This window comes from Phoxinus phoxinus (assembly GCF_949152265.1).
Source record: "Phoxinus phoxinus genome assembly, chromosome: 11".
NCBI lineage: Eukaryota > Metazoa > Chordata > Actinopteri > Cypriniformes > Leuciscidae > Phoxinus > Phoxinus phoxinus.
The window spans coordinates 9,529,653-9,554,338 of NC_136886.1; the positions used below are offsets into that span (position 1 = coordinate 9,529,653).

The 24,686-nt window shown below is 36.5% G+C and overlaps 1 protein-coding gene across 4 annotated transcripts in view; it reads right to left on the reverse strand.

Annotated features, from left to right (window-relative positions):
- The window catches only part of srgap3 (SLIT-ROBO Rho GTPase activating protein 3), a 107,490-nt gene that overhangs the window by 53,268 nt on the left and 29,536 nt on the right, over positions 1-24,686 (reverse strand). For all 4 annotated transcript variants that reach the window (XM_079629023.1, XM_079629022.1, XM_079629021.1 and 1 more), the window contains exons 2-4: positions 20,558-20,735; positions 9,653-9,815; positions 3,443-3,505 (exon numbers count right to left, since the gene is read on the reverse strand). In XM_079629023.1, coding sequence (XP_079485149.1) covers positions 3,443-3,505; positions 9,653-9,815; positions 20,558-20,735 — 404 coding nt within the window. The remainder of the gene's footprint in view (positions 1-3,442; positions 3,506-9,652; positions 9,816-20,557; positions 20,736-24,686) is intronic.

Sequence of the window (24,686 nt, forward strand, 5' to 3'; positions counted from 1 at the left end):
CCGTGGTACACACCCAAACTGCTACCATCTCAACCTCTTAAGCACTGCTGAAAATTGAGAAATTCCAAGTAAACTATTTCCCTGTCAACTGGTCAAAGACAGACTGTCTTTTGTAAGACCTTGTGATCGACGAGGAGAATGAGGTTCAACTGGCTAAACGGGCAGCGCTGACTCATTCATCATTTCAGATCGATGGTCCTCACTGTCTGCAGGCTGATGCCTTTAAGACCCTGATGCATGAGAATGAATGACAATCTTGTACAGAATGTAACCGAATAGGAAGGAAAGGCAGGACTTCAGTTTCTGCAATCAACATATTATGATTTCTCCTTGCACCACACCATAACAGAGGAAAGAGCTGCAACCTTGCTGAAAATGTAAGAGAAACAATGTCCTATTACATCATGGGTTTTGAAGGCATGAAATTCCAACTTGTCTTTCACGTGAAATGAAGTCACATGTCTCCCAAAGTCAACACTTAAATTCTATGCATGTTTAATAGGGCTTCAAGTGCAGTTGTGCAAGGGCACTGCGCTATAGACTAATTTCCTTAAAGCTACAGAATTTATAATGAGCTGTTATGCCATCATCTAGGCAAAATAATTGCTGTTCTCAAATACAGTACACAACCAATATTCCAATGTACTTCAGCTCTCATTTATTACAGGCCTGTTCCCTGGCAAAAGCTGTTGAAAATACATACTGTACATTCCACAAACGTGAAATGCGAATTCACAGTACTTTAAATTACAAAAACAGCAAACAATACTTTAACTTTAAGCTTAAAAATAAATGCATCATTTTGGTATTCAGTCTGATGGACAGAATACATAGAAATCGTGCATTTGATGCCCGAGAAAGAAAAAGAAGACCCATTGATCACCCTAATACACAAACACACTGCACAACCAATGCAGAAATTTCACATTGCACATTGGGACTGTAGAAGTTTTACGTTCATATTTATTATTCTACATTCAGAACACATAACTCAAACCACAGAAGAGAGGCAGGAGGATCAATACTTAAAGCATCTAGTGCACTTTAACTAAACTCACTTTTTATTGTCAAACTGTATATCAAGAACAGTTGATCATAAGCAAGGCATGCTCTAATTTAAAGTAGAGGTTGGCAAAGTGTGAATTTTAACATTCATAACACGGTTTAGCATAATACTCAGTCTACTGAATAATTTAAGTTAGTGATCAACCTAAGGGAATTTAAATCCCATAGACACTGGCATTTAAAGTGTATATAAAATGTTAATATATTTAAAATAAAAAAAGCACAATTTCTGAATTTAACATTTATTTGATACAATATTCCCTCAAAATTCTTTATTAAATATATTAAAAACAGAAAATGTGCATCTATTGACATTGGCAGGGCTGTCACAAGGGCAATAGAATTATGTTATTAGCATACTGTATGCCAATAATCTCAAAGTCGCCAAATATGAAATGATATATGGTCAAATTGTAAAAAAAATCTATTGTTCTTTATATTTATTTCCTTGGTTCGTTTGACTCCAGTGACTGCAAGGTCCTTTGAAATAGCTGAAATAATTTGGCGAAGTGATATGAAACTGTAATGCGGTCAAGGCGTGACTGGAACTACTTTTGCAGAGCATTTCCTAAAAAATTATTGCACACCTGAGAATATACATCAACCAATTAGAAATCAAGCTTCAACAGCCCTGTAGAATAAATATATTTCCGTCATGTCAACTCTCTGAGTGTTTGGCATGGTAATGGTCATGTTGAAGTGTTGATATGATATCTTTCTGCTGATATAGATCTGTTGTGCTGCTGCTGCTGCTGCAGAGCAAGTACCAAGACTTACTACTGCCAACACACACACGACACTCTGCTGAGAGCAAGTAAGAAATGCTGCTGCTGTACAAACTAGCATACATGAATTACCCGTAGCAGATCTGTACGATGATCGAGCTCATTGGCTACTGATACAGCAGGAACCAATCAGCTGTGCCCTATAAATAACGATGTGATTACAAGCTGATTAAGTTAAGGACCTATCAGCATCTAGAGTTTTATGACAGAACTTTGTAAATATATAGGCTATATTCCAACGCTATCTCATGACCAATTCGTACGAATTTGTATGATTTGTCTAAACCCACGTGATGGGTAGGTCATTCGTACGAATTCATATGAATTTGGCAACTCGTAAAATATGTACGATTTAGCAAAAATCGCACAAATTCGTACGAGTGAGGTCGCATGAATTGGTACAAATTAACCACCTCGTAAAATTTGTACGAATTTCCGTGAGATCGGGTTGTATATTCTAATAATACAGCCAAAAGTTACATTTCTATGCCTAGTTAGCAGAAAAATTACACACTAAATATTTTGTGACAACAATGACGCAGAACATAATTATTTAGATCTTTCTGCAGGGATTCGGTATTCTGACAATTTGAGGAAAAGAGAGGAAAGAGAAGAGTGGCAGGGAAAGGATAATGATCCTCTCTCATGTCTTCTCCAGCGATACATTACACTCCTGTCAGTGACCTTGAAACACATCAGTGTCAGAGCAGCAGATCCCATACCGCATATTAGAACGTTTCAACATTTTAAAGGAAGAAACACTCTCGGATTCATAAGTATTATGTTTGTGCTCTTAAGTATTTTAACAATGGCTTCAGAATGGTTATTTATAGTTTTAGATCTTATGGTAGGTGGAGGACATTCATATTTTAGACTTGTTTGACACTGTAATGAACAGCCGCAGTCAAGAGATGAGACAACAGGAGAATGACCATAAGAGCTATACTGTAGCTAGTTCCATTCAGGGATACAGGGGAGACATATTACTATGCCACCTGCATAAAGATGCAGAAGGGACATCTGGAACAGGTCGAGCGATGGAGAAGAATCTTCTCTGATGTCTTGTCATGGGTGACAACATTAATCTCAGCCTGCTCCTCTGCAGAGGTTACTTGGGTTTCATCCAGAATGAAAAAAAATAATTTTGGTTGATGTAAAAGAAACTAAAGCAATGGAATCAAAGAAGGATTTCAGCTCCTAATGACCCAGATTCAAAAGCAAATTAAAATGCAATGTGGAAGCGTTTGAAGAAGTGACTACTATGAAGCTTAAAAAGGCGTGGAACAGGCGTCTCTACCAATCAACTATTTTCCCATGGCTACAACAATCACAAATAGTACCACTTTCATTATTCACTAAAAAAAATCCCTTGATTCGGTTTCCCATCCTTTAATAGAAAACTATGTGAAGCAACAGTTTCTTTCTTCTTCAAACTGTCGCACTGCCAAACTGTTTTTGTTCTTGGCCGGAGAGTCAGCGTTTCCATGGTGCATGGCAGGACACAGCGGGTGAGAGCTCCATTCAGAGGGAGAGCGAGAAAAATAGAGAGAAGGAAAAATAAAGGGAGAGAGATTGAGAGACATTATACTCACAGTGTACAGCTCGTTCGTCACTTTCACCAGCTCCTCGTGCATCTGAATGCCAATATCTTTACTCTGCAAATACACAACGGGTCACAAATTAGTCAAACTCAATAACCGATTTTAAAACAACAACAAAAAGTTACTCATTCAGCTCGTTCAGTTCCATTAAAAACGTGCAAGTTTTATGATGGTGTCATATTAAAGATGTTTTCCCATTTTATAGACTGGTTTATGTGGCACAAATACCCGCTCTTTTTACCCGACCTGCCAAGAGTCACAAACATACTTGACTAACATCCAAAATGCAAGTAAAAAAAACACATAGCAAAAAGTCTTATTGAAAGAGTATTTTATTATTTCACATTTTTCTATGGTTATGCTTGAATGTGTGCAGAATAGCATAGGTTTTATACTACTCTCTAATATTATTTCTGCTATACAGTATACTGCCAGCTGTAACAATTTATGCATGGGAAATTCTGATGAAATACCTACTACTAACTTAGTAAATAAAGCATACTGCATACTATATCCTACATACGGTGTAGTATGCAGTAATCTAATAACAGCATCAGGCTAGTGGCTTCATGTTTCTCAATGTATGGTGACCGCACTATATTGCCGCAAAATGCCAAAAAGGCTCATGTTTTCAATTGATCACTCATCTTTGCAGCACTGTTTCCTGCGTTTTTGTAAACAGTTCTTCAGACAGGGACCAGGCAGATTCAGACACATGAAGACTGTGACACTGAAAATTGCTTATGCATTCCTGTGGTGAAATAATAATTTAATAATGCTATAAACAAGTTAACGGGAAAGAAGACAACTCTAGGTGGGGAAGAAAACATTCTGTATCTCCTCCCACACAGCTAAGCTACTCCTGCTTACATGCACGCACACACACACACACACACACACACACACGCACACACGCACACACACACACACATGAACACACGCACGCACACCTGAAAGAGAATATACTGCATTTACTCTAAAGTAAGTGAGACAATCTGGCAGAAACAAGAGGGCAAGAACTCCAGGGAAGCTGGAAATTGTTCACTGCAAGCACACTTTTTTTTCATAAAAAGAAGTGCTTCCTCAAAAAATTCAGATGACAAAATGTACATAAAGTAAACAAAACATAAAAAGGTTATCAAATAGTGTGTAAAACACCCGTTCAAGATCAACTGTCCAAGAGCAGTGTTGTTACTGTTAATTAAAACAAAATATTTAAAAATAATTTCCGATAATTGAAATGGAGTATAAAATTATAAATATTAGATGGAAAAACTTAAACTTAAAAAAAAGTTTAGAAATGTTACCTTGGCAACTACCTAAAGTTTGAGTACCTAAAACTGAAATAAAAATAAATCAAAGCTCAAGAGAAATATACAAAAGCTAATAAAAAACAAAAGCACATTAGCCTGGGTTTCCCCATACTGACTTTGCGCAGCGCGATTTTATTCACGCTGAAAGGCAGTCTGGATACCATGGACCAGATTTTCGCCTCATCTAGGGAACCAATCACAGAACGGGGAGGGAGCAGCAAGACGATGACGACATCTATGCGACACAATTAAGCAGTTTGTTTATATCCATAAATATCTTCGACCCTCATGTTTATCTTGCACAACCGGCAATAATCGCTGAACGTCATTGTTTACAAAAAAATATCTTACCCATCGTCTTCTTCCTTGTCTAATTTCTGTCGCTCTACATACATCATCTGGTATAATGGAAACGATTGGCTATGAGCTACGTACAGGCGCATTTGATAGACATTCTTAGCACCCAATAAACGGCGCCGGGCATTCGTAAACCACGCCTCAAATACGAGAAAATGAACATGTGGTTCCCAGACCCAAGTCTCAACGAGAATTGGGTCTGGCGTTAGCTAGGCTAAAAGCACATAACAAAATATAAACATACAAATAAAAGCCAACTCAAAAGATTAATGAATACTATAATAGTATATAAATAATACTACTGGAACGATCTGTCCTGCATGCACAAATAACATTTTTGTAACATTTTGATGCAGGCTGTCATATTTGAAAATGCACATAGCGAGTGAGCATGATCCCAGTCTACTTGAATGAATTACGCCAGTAGCCCTCTGAAACCCTTTTATGTTCGCAAAGCATAATGGACCATAATTCTCAGCGATCAATAAAGGCTACAGCATGAGTATAGTCAAGGCCTGTGCTTAGGGATCCAAAATAATCTCTCTCTCTACACATGAATGTGTACATACACACTTATCACTGCAACCAATTTACAAATCTAGTCATCCACACTAATGGGATAAGCATGCATATGTATTGATTTTGTCTTTAGGTGACATGTAGATTCAAGATTGCATAGCATCTGATGAAAGAGATGAAATGGCTGAATAAAATAAGTCGTCAAGCAAATCATAAACACACAACCAACAACAACAGGTGAAACTGCTGAAATAATGTTCCCCAGAGGTTGCTCTTTCACTGCTCGGGAGACTTATTTGAGCTGTCAATTGTGTTTTATGAAATTATCAACTTAATTTTTTTTAAATTAGACAATTGTTGTATATGGATATGGATAGAACAGCTTAGAGTATTTTTAAAGAATTTGATGAGAAATGTACAAATTGAGGGATGTACTGTACAATATTAAAATTAAACACTTACAGTAAAAATAAGTATTTCATGTTATTGCATTAAACCAATAAATTTAGTCAATGATTGGTCTAGGACTAGGTAAATTGAAAAATAAAAATATAAATAAAATCAAAGATTTTTTACAGGTGAATTTAGGCATTACAACACTAAAACATAGTTTAAAAAATGTATATTCATTTTAATATTGATAAAGATTACAGTTAAGAATATTTTATTAGTGTTTAAAAAAAAAAAAATTATTATTATCAAAGTTTTTTATTTACATGAGAAGATGTATATGAGTGACAGCAAATATCCTCTAAATGTCAAATAAAAAATATATAAAATATATAACTTTTAAAAAAAATCAAATATTCCGGGTAAATGCCTAGCTTATAGGTTCAGTGAAAAAAAAGAAAGAATTTAAATGATCAAAAGATAGGACATTATGGGCCAGAATTACTAACAGCTTGTGTCAGCACAAACCCTCTTTTGGCGTTAAAAAACTACTGTCAGGATTTACTAAAGACACGCAGTGAAAAATTTACGCTGAAAGGCCATGGACAGTTACTTTTGTGACTGACCTTATTGCATATGCATTTGTAGGAGTTTCCCTTTCAGACACACAATGTATGTAAGGAGAGTATTTAAAAGAATCATGCAAGGTGATTTACAAAGGTTTGCTAGTCAATTAACTGGTATTTGTGCCAATATTTACCGCCCCCCAAAAAGCACGTCTTAAACCAGACGCTAATTTGCGCTGCTCTTGATTTAGTTGGTCATTATGGAAATGATCCGGCTGTGTCTGTGTTCTTTCATTTGTGTGTCATCAGTAGATCACACGCAGAACTTTCCACTCCCATCGGCTCTATTATGGGATTGTGCTCTCACGCTTATTTGACCTGTTTGGTAAATCTGGCCCTATATCTTGTCAGATAATGAGGTGTTCCCTTTATCTTTATCTTCCCCACAAAACCAATTGAAAATTCATGCTTTTGTTGAACCAAATCAGCCCAAGACTGAGAAACAGTATTATTGCATACATTAAAGAGCATAGAATATATAGGAAGAGCTCTCGGTGAATACCTCTGATGCAACATTATGAAAGAGCCAAAGCCACTGACACACTGCAGTATCTTGCCACTGGTAACGCTAACGTAAGACCGTAAAAATGCTGTCAAGCTACAGTACATGTTTCCCAGCTGTCTCTGCTGCTCATACATCCTCACCAGTGAAAGGTTTCGCTGACCTCAGGTCTAGGTTTCTCCTCAATGTGTGCTGGAAACCTTTGGCATGGACAAAACTGCTGTTAGTGTCTACTAACTGCTATTGAATGTCCCAAACACATAAAGAGAAGGTTCAAATAAGAGCTTAAGGGTGTAAGGAAGGCTATTCATTATCATTCCAGATGGCAGACTCATGTTGCTAGACCTCAGGACCCATATTTTACATTGGACATCAAGGAGTGATTCAACTGTGCAACAGTACCAAAACTAAACAAAAATGTCCTTAATCGCAGAATGGCATTTAAATAATATTACCATGAACTACACAGTCTCAACAACATGCAAAAATGTTAATAGGAAAAACGTTCGTTCTGGTTTCGAAATAGTTTCGTCAGCTTCAGCTAAGTGATGGATGAATTTGAACAGAAATACCTCAGAGTATTTATTGCCACAGTGTTATAAACGTGACTGTAAAAAAAAAATCTAATTTCTGATTAACTCTTTCAAATCTATTCCTTTCGGTGAAATCAAAAACATACTGTACAACACAACCAGTGATGTTCCATTTATGAACAAATTACTCTATAGAGACAGTCTCAACTCTGTCTCACAAAACTCACAAAATTAAAGTGAAATTTTAGTTTATAATTCATATATGTATAATACTTTTTCACTAGACATGCAATTTAAAGGTGTCTTCAGTTTATATCCACATATCAATTTGATGTTGATATTGCTTACAAATGAATCGTGATCATAATTTTATTTTTTTTAGGTTCCCTGTATTATTAACAGTATTCGTTGTGAGAGACTTAATTTTTTAATAAGCAAAATGGGCATTATAACTGAAATAAATCAAATAAATCAAAACTGAATCGAACTGAAAGCTTGTGAATCAGAATCAAATTGGATACAAAATATGATGTATACTCAGCTCTATTTATAAATACAACTGAATTGAGCCTTGTCACATCACAGCATCATTCAAGCATACATTCATACAGAGTAAGGTATCTTATGTGACCTTGAGTACACTCACTGCAGGCAATTAACACTTTCCCAAGGTGCTCTCAGTGTGTTTTATTGGTTCACAGTCACCTCACTGAACCACTCTCCTATGAATGGTGGCTGGAAGCACAGGGCCTCACCTACAGGAAAAGCAGCCAGGTGTAAACATGCTAGTAGTGTTTGGATTTCACCACAGGAATCCAGGCTATGTGTTGACATCGTTCCAACTCATATAGCCTAGAAGTCACACCACGGAGAATACAGCCAGTGGCGGCACTCCTCACCACAGTATGACTTTTACTCTGAGAGGATGTGCATAAATAGGCAGTAGTCACACTGTGAGACAGCATGCATTTAGACATGCCCATTCATTTTGTCGCATACCATCCGTATACAACGTACGCAGGCATTTAAAATCCACAACCTAAAATTTACAACAGCTAAGCAAGAAGGTAGGAGGTAAACGTTGCTGTGCTTAGAAGAATGCCTGCCAAGAAAATGCATGCAAATGTATGAAGTCACCTGTGTGTGTGAAAGAATACATAATGATTTTGGAGCAGCGGAGGGTGTTACGGCTTCCCACGTTTGGAAAAGTTCTATGTTACCAGTAGACCTTTTGCTAGAAAAACTTTGTTAAAAAAATTGAGTTTTATGGCATTTAGTTTATTTAATTCTATATACTAGTGCATTCCTAAAAGTCCACAAAATAAACTTTTAGCAACAACAGACCCAACAAATTAGATGACTCATCTTGTTTGCATGAATGATTAACCCATAGACTTTATTTTGATAGTCCCTTTAGACATTTTATTAACTATAAGTTGCTTTGCAACTATGTCAACTAACTCTCATCAATTAGCAACTACATGTCAACCAACTCTCATTAAAGTAGTACTCTTAGTAAACTGTTAGGTTAGGGTAAGCGGAATAAGTTGACATGTACTTGCAAAGTTACTTATAATCAGTAGAATGTCTGTTGGTGGAGCTTCAAAATAAAGTGTTAGCAGACCATCTGCTATTACTCTAATGACTGATATTTGACATTTAGTTGTAAAGTTACTCATAGTTAGAATGTCATTGACTCATAGAATGTCTAAAGTGGACTATATCAAAATAAAGTGTTGCCAATGTACTGTATATCCAATTAAAACCAATGCAGTCTACAACAAAGCAATATAGATGCAATACTGAATCCAGCAATGCAATTCATATGACTCATTTAATTAGACCACTGAGCCGGACAAAAAAAAAAAAAAGAACAGGGACTTCTATTAGCTGAAAGTGCACATGAGATGATGGTTTTTAAACAGATGTGAGAAAAGATGAAGTGTGTCGTAGATACAGACCTTTTTGAAGAGCCGGATGACGTCCTCGCTGATCTGAGCCAGGCGAACGATGACATTGTTGATGTAAATGTCGTTAAGTGTGGCGTGATCTCTACTTTCTCTTCGAGTCTGGTTCAAAACCAGATACCAGCAGTTTACTGAAGAGAGAAGGTGTTGTTCTTTCCTAAAAGGGCAGAGAAAGGGATAATAATGTTAAATAATGCTGAGAGTTGATTGGTTGGTTTACTTGCTTTTTTGCATTTCTTCCCTTCCAGCTGAAATGATTCGTTCTCCAAATCACATCTCGTTTGCCCATAATTGTCAGATTGTCAGACAAAATTCACAATGCCTGTACAATATTCTCCTATGCTGAGCACATAACTTCTGTTTAAAGCCATCATTTTCTGAAAAAAACTAACAAATGCAGTCATATTAAATTACTATTAGTGACTTTGTCAGCAAAAATTGTGTTTTGGCAGCCAGTCAACCTCATTGCTATTGTCCACTGTTGGAGACACACATTTAAAATGATGTGATTCTCTTAATTTTCACATTAACAAAAACATACAAAACTCATCACCATTATGCTAGGATATAGTGGGTGGTTGCTAGTCTTCGTCAGCACATTTCTATGCAGTTGCTAGGGTGTTCTGGTTTGGTGCTAGGGCATTACTAGGGTGTTATTACTATAGGAGCCCACACCCAATGATCATATTTCGGTCCTAATATATGATTGGGTTTTATTGTCCACCCGTTGAAAATCTGATTTTGAGTAAGCCTGATCACAAAAACGAATAGTACACTTTTACATTTACATTCTAAACATACTATTTCATTCATATCCATTCAGTCCCTCACACCACACATACAGTACACACACCTGACAGTACACTGATCACTTAATACCTTAACACTGCTAAAAGTAATGGCGCTGAGACAGAAATCGTCCTAGCTTGAAATTAATCAGCTTTGGGGACCATAAGCTTGTGTTCTGTGCTAACCCTTCACTTCTTTCCTTAGTCCTATCTCCTTAACCAATCAACAAGCTCAAGAACAAGAGTGCAAAAAAAAAAATAACTGAGTGGAGAGTATTGAAAAGCCGAGAGATAGCAGGAAGAGGCTTTGGATAAACGACACAAGGAGCAAAGTCAATTATTTCAGAGAGTATTTGGACTAGGGGGAGAACATCAAAGTGTGGCCTCTTGCAAGAGTTAGTGAAATGCTAATCGCTACTAATGAGGAACGTATATCTCCCTGCTGCATGTGGCGAACGTTATTAGCCCTGTAATCTGCCCTCAAATAAGGATAAACAGTAAACAATGAAGCATATGCCAACCAGCACCTTATTAATGCTGATCTTTGGGGTAATGACAAGCTTACCAAAAACAAACACTGCTTATATAGCCTATATATATATATATATATATATATATATATATATATATATATATATATATAAATATAAAGACATCTATAAGAAGTTAAAGTTCCTCCAAAAGTGTAAATAGCTGTTTGAAAGCGGACATTATTTTTAAAATCTTCATCTTTAAGGCGCTATTTGTACCAGATCTGATTTTTAAAATGACTTTATTGATATTGTTACTGTCAAGTTGATATGGACATTATGTAATATTTTGACATGTATTATTAAGCAGTTAATTTGACTTCAACCACATTTTATCAAAACATTTTCAGGTTACCTTTGAAAGAAAACAACTGTTTTCAATATTGAACATTTTCAAGGGGAAATTGAATTTTCTTGACCACTAAATCTGAATATTAGTTTGATTTCTGAAGGATCATGTGAGACCGAAGACTGAAATAATGGCTGCCGAAAATTCAGCTTTGCCATCGCACACATACATACAAACAAACAAACAAAATGTATTACCCAGGCACAGATATTACCAATGCACAAGATTAAAGTTTGCTGCTTTGGAGATAACTGTGCCGCACCGCAAAAAAAAAAGAAAGAGAGAATATCATGTCACTTGCAAAACACAAATGCATTCCAGTTCACACTGTCAGACACACTCAATAAGCAGCGCTATCTCTTCATGCATAGCTTCATCTTAAAGATAAACTTTATATGCAGAAGATTTGCACTTCAAGAATGAGGAAGAGGAAGAGGAAGGAGTTTAATGCAATGTGACAGACCACGGCCGCAGCAAGGAAATAAGAATGTGCTTTCAGATTGAGCTGAAAAACGAAAAACTGTGCAAAATTATTATGAAGATGTTTTTTTTTTTTTTGCCCCTGCTTTTGAAACTGCCAATTGTAGCACAAGGCCATAGGGTAGATCTGGAGATTAGAAATCACCTTTTTTCATCCAAAAATGCAGAAAGACATTCTCTGGCCCGCATTTATACTTTTTCTTTTCAATATTCAGAAAAAAGATCAAAAGCACAGCTCCGGCTCTACAATCAAGGCCTGAATAAAGGATCATATGATTCATAATCACATTTCTCCAATTGCTTTTTTTCAATGTTCATGGTCTATAATCCATACAAAGGGCCAAAGATCACATAGAACTCTTAATCTAATTTCAAAGCCTTTGAAACAAGAGTGCAATGCCAAGACATACTTAAGTTTTTTTAGACGTTTGTAGTGCACATTCGACTAGGGCTGGAGATCAAAAACTGTTTCTAAATCTGCTTGTTCCATTTAAACAAAAGTAAATACCAAAACCAATTATTTTAGAGGCTACTGAGCCAGTTCTGGTAAAATGAACGGGTCAAATAGACTCATAAATCAGTCAGCTTATTAGTTATCAGTCTGAATAAGTCTAGCGACTAACTCACAGAATCTCACAGAGTGGTGCTTGATCCGCTGAACTGTTTTACTGAATTAACTGCAAGTCATTACGTTCGTCATGTCCTCAGAATAGTCATAAATAGAATCTCATGCCTACAGTGAACACAAACACTTATACAACTACAGAAACACAAATCTGTACAGAAACCATACATATGATTTTCTTCTTATGTAACCTTAAAATATTTATCTGCCAATGGAAAGCCTTTTACAGCTTATGAAAATATATAGTCAGCTGTTTTACCACATGACAGCCGCCTTGGGCGAGCTACACAACACGTTGTGCCGTGATTGTTTGTGACAGGAGAGAAGGGCTTCTGGAATTTGGTGATATCCTTTTTGTGGGCCAGTTTAGTCTCCAGAAAGCCTCTGGCACAATAACACTATTTAAATAAAGTTCTTATCATATCTTGGCTGTAAACACTTGCCTGTGATGTTTCAATAACAACTGCAAAGTAACAGTTTGCTTCAAAACACCAGGGTTTTTTTTTTGTTTTTTGTTTTTTTAAGTAGGAATTTGAGCATTTTCTTAAATTTAGTACATCTGAGTTGAGTGAAGATTCATGGTTTTGGTTTGTGAGTTTGATTGTGCACGGTTTTATAATTTTTTTCGTTAGGTTATATAGATTTGTTTAACTATTTTTTACATTTGCAGTACATCTAAAAATGTAACAAATAAAAGAGTTTCTCACTATTCTAACATTATTTACTCACTCTCATTTTCTACAGAAGAGAGACATGCATATGGGTTTGGAACAAGATGAAAGCGAGTTCACTGTTTTTGATAAAAACCCTTTAAAAAATAAAAGATAAGGCTTTTATTATTTCACATCACTCTAGACACTAATTCTACCAGGTATATTGCAGTAACTCATACATAAATACAAACACACATGATAAGCAGCTTCAATCGAGTGCTATTGATCCACAAAACGGACTGATCCTCAGAGGTTTCCAGTCAGAACTGAGCAGTGTTGTTCTTAATCTCCACATATTGGATCCTTGTAAACAACCCTCTCGAACCCTCTCAGTATTTCAAAGCTGAGTCAGAAAGAATTAAAAAAAGAGAAATTATTGTGAATGAGTAAGTAGGGTTTCTGTGGCAGTACCAGTGTATCATGGTACCTGCAGTATCTTTTCGTAAGGGATATGCGTGTATAATTCATGGGTATGAAGTGCAAGCTTATATGTGTAGTACTACAAATTAAAATGTGCAGAAGCATCCAAGTATATGCATATGTAATATGTACATAGACAAAAGAGTGATACATTTTTGATTTTGAATTATTGTGTCTTTTCTAACCTTTAAGGCTATGCAAGAGATCTAAAGATCTCTAATCCTATGCTAAGAAGTGATAAGCGGTTATCCGTTTTGTATTTAAAAACACCCACACAGAGTATGAGTGGGGTTCAAAATCACTTCACACTTAGCTTCATTATAGCTGCACAAGCCATGAAACATAATCATACAATCGCACCCTGCCACAATATTCATTCAAGAAAGTGTTGTTTTTTTTTTATATGAGCCAAGCTCGATACTGCTTTATCAAAGAGCTTTTAATCCAGTCTGGGGTGGCTTGCTCAAGCTTATCTCCTGACGGAAAAGCAGGGGAAGGAATCAAGTGCCAAATCAGGAACCGTAGTGGAAAGAGAAAGGGGGGCATACGCTTCTCAGTTCAAATGTATTTCCGCCTTTTTAAGTAAGCTTCAATACATTGCACGATTTTTGCCTGCCCACCAACCCCCAATAACACCCCCCAATCCACAAACACGCAAAATGAGGCCACCAATGTATGATTGCTCCCAGCTGTAGCCCCATGAGAGGGCTGGAAAAGAGAGCGAGAGAATTTCCTCAGAGCAGTGAATGGTAGGACAAGGATTAGCTCAAAAGCTCACTGCTGACGATTCTGACCTCATTAATCTTACATTATTAGCCATATTCATGGAACCAAAACCAAAAGATCTGAACGTTTAATTTGCACTGAGCTTTAAAGGAATAGTGAATTCTGTTATGATGTACTCACCTTCAAGTCATTCCAAACCCGTATGACTCTCTTCTGTCAAGAACACTAAATATGATTTTTTTTTTTTTGGAAGAATATTCTGGCCACTTTTCAAACTTTTTTCTTTTCTAAATAATTAAGTGAATGAGAACTGGGTCTGTCAAACTCCAAAACAACAAATATACTTATTTCCTTTCGAATGTCAAATTAAAGCTTTTTTGTGTGAGAAACAGACCAAGATTTAAGTAATTATTAATGGAAAAAAAATATCATTCTGTTTCTCATTTTCATGAGAGAAGTAGTGATGGCTCATTCAACGTTTTGTAAATACAAGTTATACTGTAGATCTTATTGTGAGGGATTCAACCAATTTTTTACCTCATAATGTCTTCTCTCTGGTGATGTATGCTGGACTTCTCCAATCATTTAGTCATCTTAAAGCCCACCCCTCCTCCACAATCAACCAAAAGTTCACATTCATTTTAAAGTGCAACACCGAACACCCATTCCTCAAAATACAATTAATATCCGATAGATTCAACCAAGTCCCAACCTACATTTTTTTCCTTTTTCGATAACCCTTTGCAATCGGATGTACTTCACAATAAAGAAGAAGAAAAAGTCACTACTTCAGATTCATCACAACTTAAACGGTCCAAAGGAGAGGGAAAATATCGTGAATAAGAACTTAAGTTTCACTCTGTTGGCCAGAGCTACTGTATGACTTGAGAAGGGCTGAAATATAAGCAACTTTTAATGTGCTTCATGGGGCTTTTGCATCCTTTTTGAAACCTGAAAGCACCAGTAATTGCATGGAAAAGACCATTAAATTATTTAAAATATATCATTTTGAAAAGTCATACGAGTTTGGAATGCCATGAGAATGAGTTAATGATTTTTCATTTTTGGATGAACTAATCCCTTTAATGTCTAAGTCTGAGAGATTGACTTTCCAAGCACATACGATCCCAAGGGTCTTGGCATGCTCTCCGAGAGGCTTGGCAGTGAGTGAATGAAGGCCGGAGGTGGAAGGCAGGTGCTGCCGTGCGAGGAGTGGAATGCAGCAGGAACGTACTGCAGGGCAGTTTGATTTCAGGCTTTTATCCAATAGGCTGCAGCAAAACCAGTCTGCATGCTGCCACATCTACACCAGAACCGCAGCTTAGCCCAAAACATCAGCACTTTGTTTACAATCCCAAGTGTCAGGGTGATGGCTACATATCTAATCATCTAAAATCATAATCTGGTTTCAAATTTTCACATTGATTGCTTCAGTTCACATAATGCATTTTTGCTATGTAAAGGCAGCTTTAAATAAACGTAAGAATGACCAAACACACATATTCAAACAGTACAATGACATCATCATTGAAGGTCTGGATTCAATGTGTGATGATTAGTATTGACAAACTGTGGGCTCTACTTTGCCGCATAAGCATAACTTATAACACATATGTATGAATTCATATTTTAATGAAATTATGAATTAATTCTTAATGAACACCACATCGCTATAGTCAGCATGTATAAAATATTTAATGTAAATGACTTGGGTTAATATGTTGCATATATTAATAAAATTGCCATAGTGAGTAACATTTAATGAGATCTATGTAAATTAGCACTGATTTAATAAGCCTGTCACATAATCAAGGGAACATACTTAACCATGCACTTAATGTTCCTATACTCTGGTTTACATGCTGGAATGCTGGAATATAGATTCATGTTCGTCTACAGGAAGTACTTAAGATGTGTCCTCTGGTCATTAATTACATTAATATTCTGAATTACTAAAATTATATTTAAATCAACTCACTGCAACAGCACAAAAGTGTTCAGTCATTGAAACATCTGGCAGAAATAGACCTTCTGACTAATGGAAGAGAATATTTTAAATCAGAAGAATGCATTTTCAAGTAGCACTATGTGTTTTGTCATTAAAAACATGGGGGAAAAATGAATAGTAGCTTTGTGAATGCATGCAAACATCACACCTTATAATCAGTGCCCTCAATGCATTCTCTCAATGCGTTCTCATCTTTGCATTAAAAAACCTGCGTGGGCAATGGCCTTTTTTGTCATTTCCGCCATGCAAAACAACCTAGAGGTCATTTAGTTTACATTCATTTCCATCAGCCAAGCTACCCTGCAAAATAAATGCAGAAGCCTCGACCCTCATTCATGTATACTTTAGATGGAAGTAATATATGCCTGGTTTAATGCATAGAGAAAGAGCTGAACTGCAGAGGTTGGATTAGTATTCAGGTACTGTGTGTTGCAAGTCTCATCACCAATACGCATCAAAAGAGACTGCAATAACAACACATGCAGGCCAGGGAACGAGGCAAGATAAGAACAGGAAATATGGTAATAATAAAGCTAAACGTGTGCAAATAAACACACACAAGCATGCAGAGTTTGTGTTCTGACTGGTAAAGCCCAGCGTGGATGACAAGTCTGCTTTGTGGTGATAGGGAGACTCACACACGGACACACACACACGCACACTAACGGCCATTATTGACACTATTGTAGACACCTTCTTATCTCCTCTAGACATGTCATGGTCTGTGTAGAAATACATAGTTTTTTTATGTAAGGATTTTACCCCTCATAATAAAAAGATGAGCAAATTGGTATTACATATTTGTAGATGAAAATGTTGTGTTTAATCTTGCAAAACCTGTTAAATATTACTTGTCAGTGCAGAAAGTTAATGTAGAAAATTACTTAAGGAAATACTGTAGGCTGCTGTGGGCAGTCAAAGCAGAGAAGATGAAGATATACAGTAATTGTGCATAAAGTTTATTTTTTATTATACAGTGCTCCTGAACGGAATACTGTAATTCAGTTTAAAAATAAAAATAAATTATAATGACCACTAAACAGTATGGTTGACTTTCCAGTGATTCTGCTTTTCCTATTTATTTTCATAAAATAAAACAACATACACTACCATTCAAAAGGCTGGGATTTTTTAAAAAGAAATTAATACTTTTATTCAGTAAGGATGCAATAAATTTATCAAAAGTGACAGTAAAGAGATATTGTTACAAAATATTTATATTTTAAATAAATGTTGTTCTTTTGACATTTTTATTCATCAAAGAATCATGAAAATACGTCAGTCACAGTTTTCAAAAAAAAAAAAAAAAAAAAACGTTTTAACAGCGATGATAATAAGAAATGTTAATTGTATACCAAATCAGCATATTATAATGATTTATTGTGACACTGAAGACTGGAGAAATAGTTGCTGAAAATCCAGCTTTGCAATCATGGGAAAAATTATTTGTAATAACATTTCACAATATTTCTGTTTTTACTGTATTTTTGTTCAAATAAATGCAGCATATCCTATGAATGTTAGTGTATATTAGTATATATATATATATATATATATATATATATATATATAATATATATATATTAGTATATTATTATACTATGGCTGGAAGCTATGACGATATATATCGTGGCGACAGTATAAAATGCATTGATTTTGCTATATTGTTTATATGACGATATGTAAATATATACACGTAGCACAGTACTACTTAAAGTTATTGACACTTTAGAGTGATAAAGAAACATGCATGAATGTGTATAGTGTATAAAAAAGTTATTAAGAGAAATAAGACATGTTCCTTGATCCTGCATACTGTTGCATTTTGTTCGTGAAGAGACCATAAAACTGATTCTGATTCCGAGTCCATCTATCCACTGAAAAAGACAAAAGTTTGTTGTCAATGTAAGCATCTGTTTGTGTCTCCATTTGCGAGTGCTTGTTTCTTAGCATGAGTCAGCTCAGCTTGTGTTGAGGCTTGCATCAGCAAAACTAGAACCCAAAAGCTGACAAAATATCAAAGAAAAGGGGAAGGGGGGGGGGGGAGAGGAAGTACAAAAACAGAAATAACTAGAGAATGACAAGGCCAGACGCAGGGCCAAGAGAGCAGCAGCCATTGGCGCTGCCGTTCCTCATTGTTGTCTGCAGTAATGTAGTCAATGGTGCAGTGAGACTGGCCCCGGGAGCCAGCAGCAGACGGCCCTCCTCCACCAGCTGCTATTAATTAAACCCGCCAATCCTGCTGCAAAACACTCCTACCTACATTCATTATACAACCAGTATATGTACAAATTCCGACACTAAACATATAAAAGAATTGTTGTCTCAATATGTTCATTTACCTATCATTCCCAGAAAAATATGAAATTTATCTCAAGCTGTAACAATGTGTTTCTACAGCCATATCAGAGCTAGCATTGGCAGAATCCTTTATTTTTCACATCCCACAGTGACCAATTGAGGTTTTGTTAGCAGAAGTTTTACTGCAGACTCAGAATCCATTGTTGGCTTGATGCCACATGAGCCAATAATCAACCCTAATGAAAACTGTAGCTGTTTACTGCATTGCTGAAACGTTTCTATAACACATGTAGTATGATATTCTAAATAAGTTACTTTTGCCAATTATAGTCACCGGAATCAACATATTATAACATTTATATTCTTTAAAATGCTGTTTAAAAATATTCAAACTAAATTTCCCATAGTCTTAAAGGGATAGTTCCCCCATAATTGAAATTCTGTCATTATGAATCACAAAAGAAAATATTCTGAACAATATTTTGCAATCACCTTTTGTGTTGCACAGAAGAATGTCAGTCATACAGGTTTGGAATAAGCGTTTGGTTGAAAGAAGAAAAACTTGTCTGATAAGAACAGGAGCAACATTTTTAAAGTTGGGTTAGAAAAGGGTCAATTCGTCTAGAAATTGGAGGACAGAACTGGCTATCTTGGATTAGCATGAAGCAAAAGTATGTTTTCTTTTGAGGAAACACTTAATTCAAAAGGGTATTTAATTTAAATTAACAACCAAAGATAACATCCTAATGCGTAAAATGCTACAGGCATTTAACAACTTCTTTAAACTTTGCAGAAAGTAGAGAACGAGTAGCAACCCTTGTCTGAAGGACGATGATGTCCAGCGGCAGGAGAGAGATTAAAAAAACCCAGCAGCTATTTCTGCTCTGATTGAAGGAGCACTGAGACAAATGGTGAAACAGACTGAGAAATGAAGAGGAGACGTAATCTGGCATGCACAATTAAAGAAACAGTTCACCAAAAAATTAAAGTTATGTCATCACATACCTAAAATCATGATGTTTGAAACTTTTATGGTGTCATTTGTTTTCCATCAAGCACTAAATAGGATTTTTTAAGAGAAACTTTAATGCAGCTCTTTTTCATACAAGAACAGTTTATGTTAGAGACCATGGCTTACAAGCTCAAACAAGGACCAAAAATGCATCATAAAATCAGTGAATATTTCAATTTTACCATATAAAAATTAGGTTGTTAAAATGTTACACATAACGGTTTTTGTTAATGAACATAAATTTACATCTGCATCCTAACTCAAGCTACTACCCATGTCAACTCAAGCTACTGTCAAATGTGCATTTCTAAGAGACAAAACTTGTAATATTATTAATATGCAGCCTGCACTGCAAACTGTGGTGAAGATACGTGCTATCAAAGTCAGGCAACACAAACGTGTTTCATAATTTGAAATCAGCCGTTAGCACATGCAGAAACTAAAAAAAAAAAAAACATTTTTCTATTAAGATATTTATTTTGTTATTTTGGAAAATGACCGTGAAGTGTAAAGAATTAAAAAATGTGAAGTGTTTGTCATGTTCTGACAATAATGATTAGTTTAAAAGCACAATTAACGGTCTGGTTTCTACAACTTTCACTTAGGGGCAAACATTTGCCTTTAAACTGGAAAGAAATACAGATTTGACATGTTTCATGATACTTACTGAAGATTTTATTGTGGTGATATTGCCCAGCCCTAGTACAGACTACTGAAATGTTGGTAAAACTGGTTTGTTTTATATCAAGTCTTCAAATTAAAGTATTTTTGTAATAAAATGAAATATGTAAATTTTCACTGATAACTTTTGTAGTGTTTTTTGGCAAGAGCAGCTAAAAGATGTATCAGACATTTGTAATTTGTGTTCCAAGGAAAATAATACATAATGGCATAAATTTCATTTTTGGTTGAACCATTCACACTTGCACATATCAAATAAGCCTCACCTCGGGCCACGAATCTTTGAGGAGAACCTTTCGGCCAGTCTTTCTAGACTGCGAGAATACTCCAGTTGAATCTCGGCCTTGCGCCGGAAAAACTCCTGCAGGTCCTGCAACAGCTGGATCCGAGCCTCTGATTGCTGCTCCAGGCACTTGAACTGCTCCACCAACTGATTACGGATCTCTGAGCAACAGAGTACACATAAACACATTAGTTTGAATCAGCACAAATCGCTTTCTGTACATATACAAAAGTAGTTAGGTTCAGATGTTCTCTTCTCAAACTGGCTGAACCCATTTATTCCATTCAGCTACTGACCAAAGAATTATATGGATACGAATACATAACATCATCCCAGGGTATGTATACACATCCAATATAGATATGAAGGAAAATAACCTACCACTTAATAGGAATTTTGTATGCAAATTGAATTGGTAAAGGGAAATTTCAAATATATTCAGTACACCAAGTCAGACCTGTGCTTTGTCCTTTAATAAAAAATTTATGAGACTGAAATCCACACTTATTTAGTCATGATCTAAGCTTTAGGCCACAGCTGTTCCTTATCAAACATCCACATGTGAGGATACAAATTTTGAAGTAGTAATACCACAATCCACTTGTTGATTAGTGAGGTTTACTGGATTAACTTGAGTTATGTATGTATGGATGGATGGATGGATGGATGGATGGATGGATGGATGGATGGATGGATGGATGGATGGATGGATGGATGGATGGATGGATGGATGGATGGATGGATGGATGGATGGATGGATGGATGGGTGGATGGGTGGATGGATGGGTGGATGGGTGGATGGATGGATGGATGGGTGGATGGGTGGATGGATGGGTGGATGGGTGGATGGGTGGACGGATGGACGGATGGATGGGTGGATGGATGGATGGATGTATGTGTGGATGGGTGGATGGATGTATGGATGGATGGGTGGATGGGTGGACGGATGGACGGGTGGATGGGTGGATGGATGGATGGATGTATGTGTGGATGGGTGGATGGATGTATGGATGGATGGGTGGATGGATGGGTGGATGGATGGATGTATGGATGGATGGATGGATGGATGGATGGATGGGTGGATGGATGGGTGGATGGGTGGATGGGTGGATGGGTGGATGGGTGGATGGGTTGGTGGGTGGATGGATGGCAATTTGCCTTCTCTGTGTTGTAGCACTTGCTGCTATTTAGAGAAACTAATATTTAAGAAAAGAGCCTGTTTTCACAGAAAAATCACTAACTTGTAGTTAATTGCAAAAAATAAAGGTTTCCTGCCACAAACAGTGTGTTACTGAACTGACAAGCTGTTCCCTCAGTCCGGAGAGAGAGAAAAGCGAGAGAATTATACTAACACAACAGCGAAGTACATGTAGGCTGTACAGCAAGTCGTGTCCCTCAGGCAGCCAGTTTCTACAGTGTTAAAGCAAAGCTTCTTTCATGTGCCATTTCAAAAAGGCCTCTATTCCTTCAAAGACTTCCTTTGAAGGAAAATGTCATTATTTCGGTTCCCCGCACTAAGGTTAACAGAACAATTAGACAACAGAAAAAGTAGCTTGATGAAGTAAATCAAGCCTGACACAAAAGAAAGCTTGCAATCAAACACAACTTAAGGTAGATAAGCTTTACTGGAAATAAAATAAATCCACTGCGATATTGATCGACTAGAGTAAAGCTGCTCGGGTCGAAAATTCTGATTTGCTGCTAACACGAAGCAACATCTCAGAGCTAACCCAGTCAAGCTGTCGAGAGTGTCAAATAACTGCATTCTGTGGGCTTTTTCGCATATACAACAAAACTTCTGAGCTACAAATATTATGGTTGCATGATAGCCAGATATTTATCATCATGTTCATTATTGTGACTTCAGCCCCAACAGCATGGGTGCTTTTTTACCTCAAATACCATTATTTTACATATTCTTAAGTTATTGGAAAAAACTTAGATCAAATTAACAAAGAATCAACTTTGCGCTGCTGCTCGTGTCAAGGATCAGCCACATTTCCGCATGCGTCGTGAAACGGATGTTTAGGAAAGTTTTTTTCATTAAGTTGTTTAGAGGATAAAAAAATCAAATTCTCCTTTTACCCCGGTGCGCCTTTTGCCCTGGGCCCTATTGTAAAATAAGAAATTCATTATTTAGCAAAAATAATTTTAATTTCATAGTACAACTGTACAATACTAATATTTCTGTCTTAATTTCTTCATTTTCAAACGTTAAACCATTGAGCTTTTAGTTTGGCGGTTTGCGGGCAAATCGACATACGGACGGTTTCAGAGTGAAACATGGCACTTTACATGCTTTACAATTACATTAAATCACGTAGACTGTGATTTTCACAAGTCATAGTACGCAATATTGATTGTATTTTGTTATATCACGGAGCCCTAGCTACAAGAGAAGAATTTACAATTACGTTCAACTGCAAAAACTTGTTGAAATGGGAGAGCGTTCTTTATTTCCTGTGATATTGTGCTGGGTTGACCGAACTGCAGTGTAGCATTACAATTTTTGGTTAACCACTGAACCTGGCTTTTCCTTTAGAAATGAGGGCTACTGCCTGCTGGCACTATTTGCAGTTAAAACCCATGTGGGCCCTATTTAGAGGTCGCTTATTGAAGAAGAAGAAAGCTAACGAACCCCTATTGGTTGACACCGTTCACCAAGACTCCCTGAAAACTTCAGCTTTTTCTGTTTTTCATTCTTTTCTCTCTGCTTTTTCACAAACTCTTTTCTCAGCATGTATTCATGTAACAAAACAAGAGAGCCTAGAGGAACGCCCCAGAAACATCTGACACCGTTTCGCATGAATGGCAGGCAGGACTTTTTTGAAAAAATACTCTTGTAAAAGGAGCAGGTTTAAAAACCTGCAGCAGTGCGAGAGACGAAAAATAGGTCACATAGTAAGTGAGCTTCTCACGGAGACCCTAAGCCATCACAGAATTATTCACAAGAAAGAGGATTCTAAGTGCACTGCGATCAGTCTGTGGCTTCACTTGATGTCTGGAACTCATAGCTGCTCTCATAAGAGGAATGCTGTGAATTTTGGCCTGACGTCCCTTCGGCCCCTGTATAACACTGTGAACTGGTTACATTAGAAGCAAGGAATTACTTAACAGAAGGAGTCCGATCTTTGTCACAACCTCTGCCTGCAAATAGCTGAACGATTGTGTCACACAATGGTCGACGTACCCCTGAATTACACTTTCAAAACAAACACACGAGTTGAGACCATCTGATTTCAATGAAAACAAATAGCCTGTCTCTCATATTAGCAAAACATGATGACTAAGCCATCTGAATAAATAGAGATGATGGATCACTATTATAGAGTATATGAAAAGTAGGGTAAAGAGCCAAAAATACACAAAAGATCATCTAAGTATAGAGGCAACAAGCTTAACCTTTAATTTAAAGGTTTTCTAACAGTAACTATCTATCAAGATACTATCTATTATTCTATATACTGTGCGTCATTTACTTCCCTGTAAATGGGGGGGGGGGGGGGGGGGTTCTAGAGATTCAAGAAATGTTCTTTGTAATTAAAACTCACTAGACGTGCTCTCAGTAGGTGTTGGTCTGGAGCTGTGGTTCTGCGGAGCACTGGTGGTCTGTACAAGTCTATTATGCTCAGAAATGGTGTATTTATTTGATATAAAAAATTATAAAACTAATAAAAAATTACTTTTCTTTTATTGCTGAATTTTCAGCAGCCATTCCTTCAGTCTTCAAATCGTTCTAATATGGTGATTTGGTGCTCAAGAACCATTTCTTACTATTATCAATGTTTAAAACAGTTGTGCTGCTTAATATTTTTGTGGAAACCATGATCATTTTTCAGGATTGTTTTGTAATATTATAAATGTCTTTACTGTCACTTTTGATACATTTAATGGATCATTGCTGAATAAAAGTTTTCTTTAGTACACGGTAGTGTTGAGAAAAAAAGCACCAAACTTGGCTAATTAATCAACTCAATTAATTAACTGATTAACAATTTCTGGTAACATTTTTTAATTGTCTCATTTGTACATAAGTATTTGGTCTGACGTTTCAGCTGAAGAGCAGTCAGCAATCTAGTTAAATAAAAAACAAAACAAAAAACAGCAGTCTA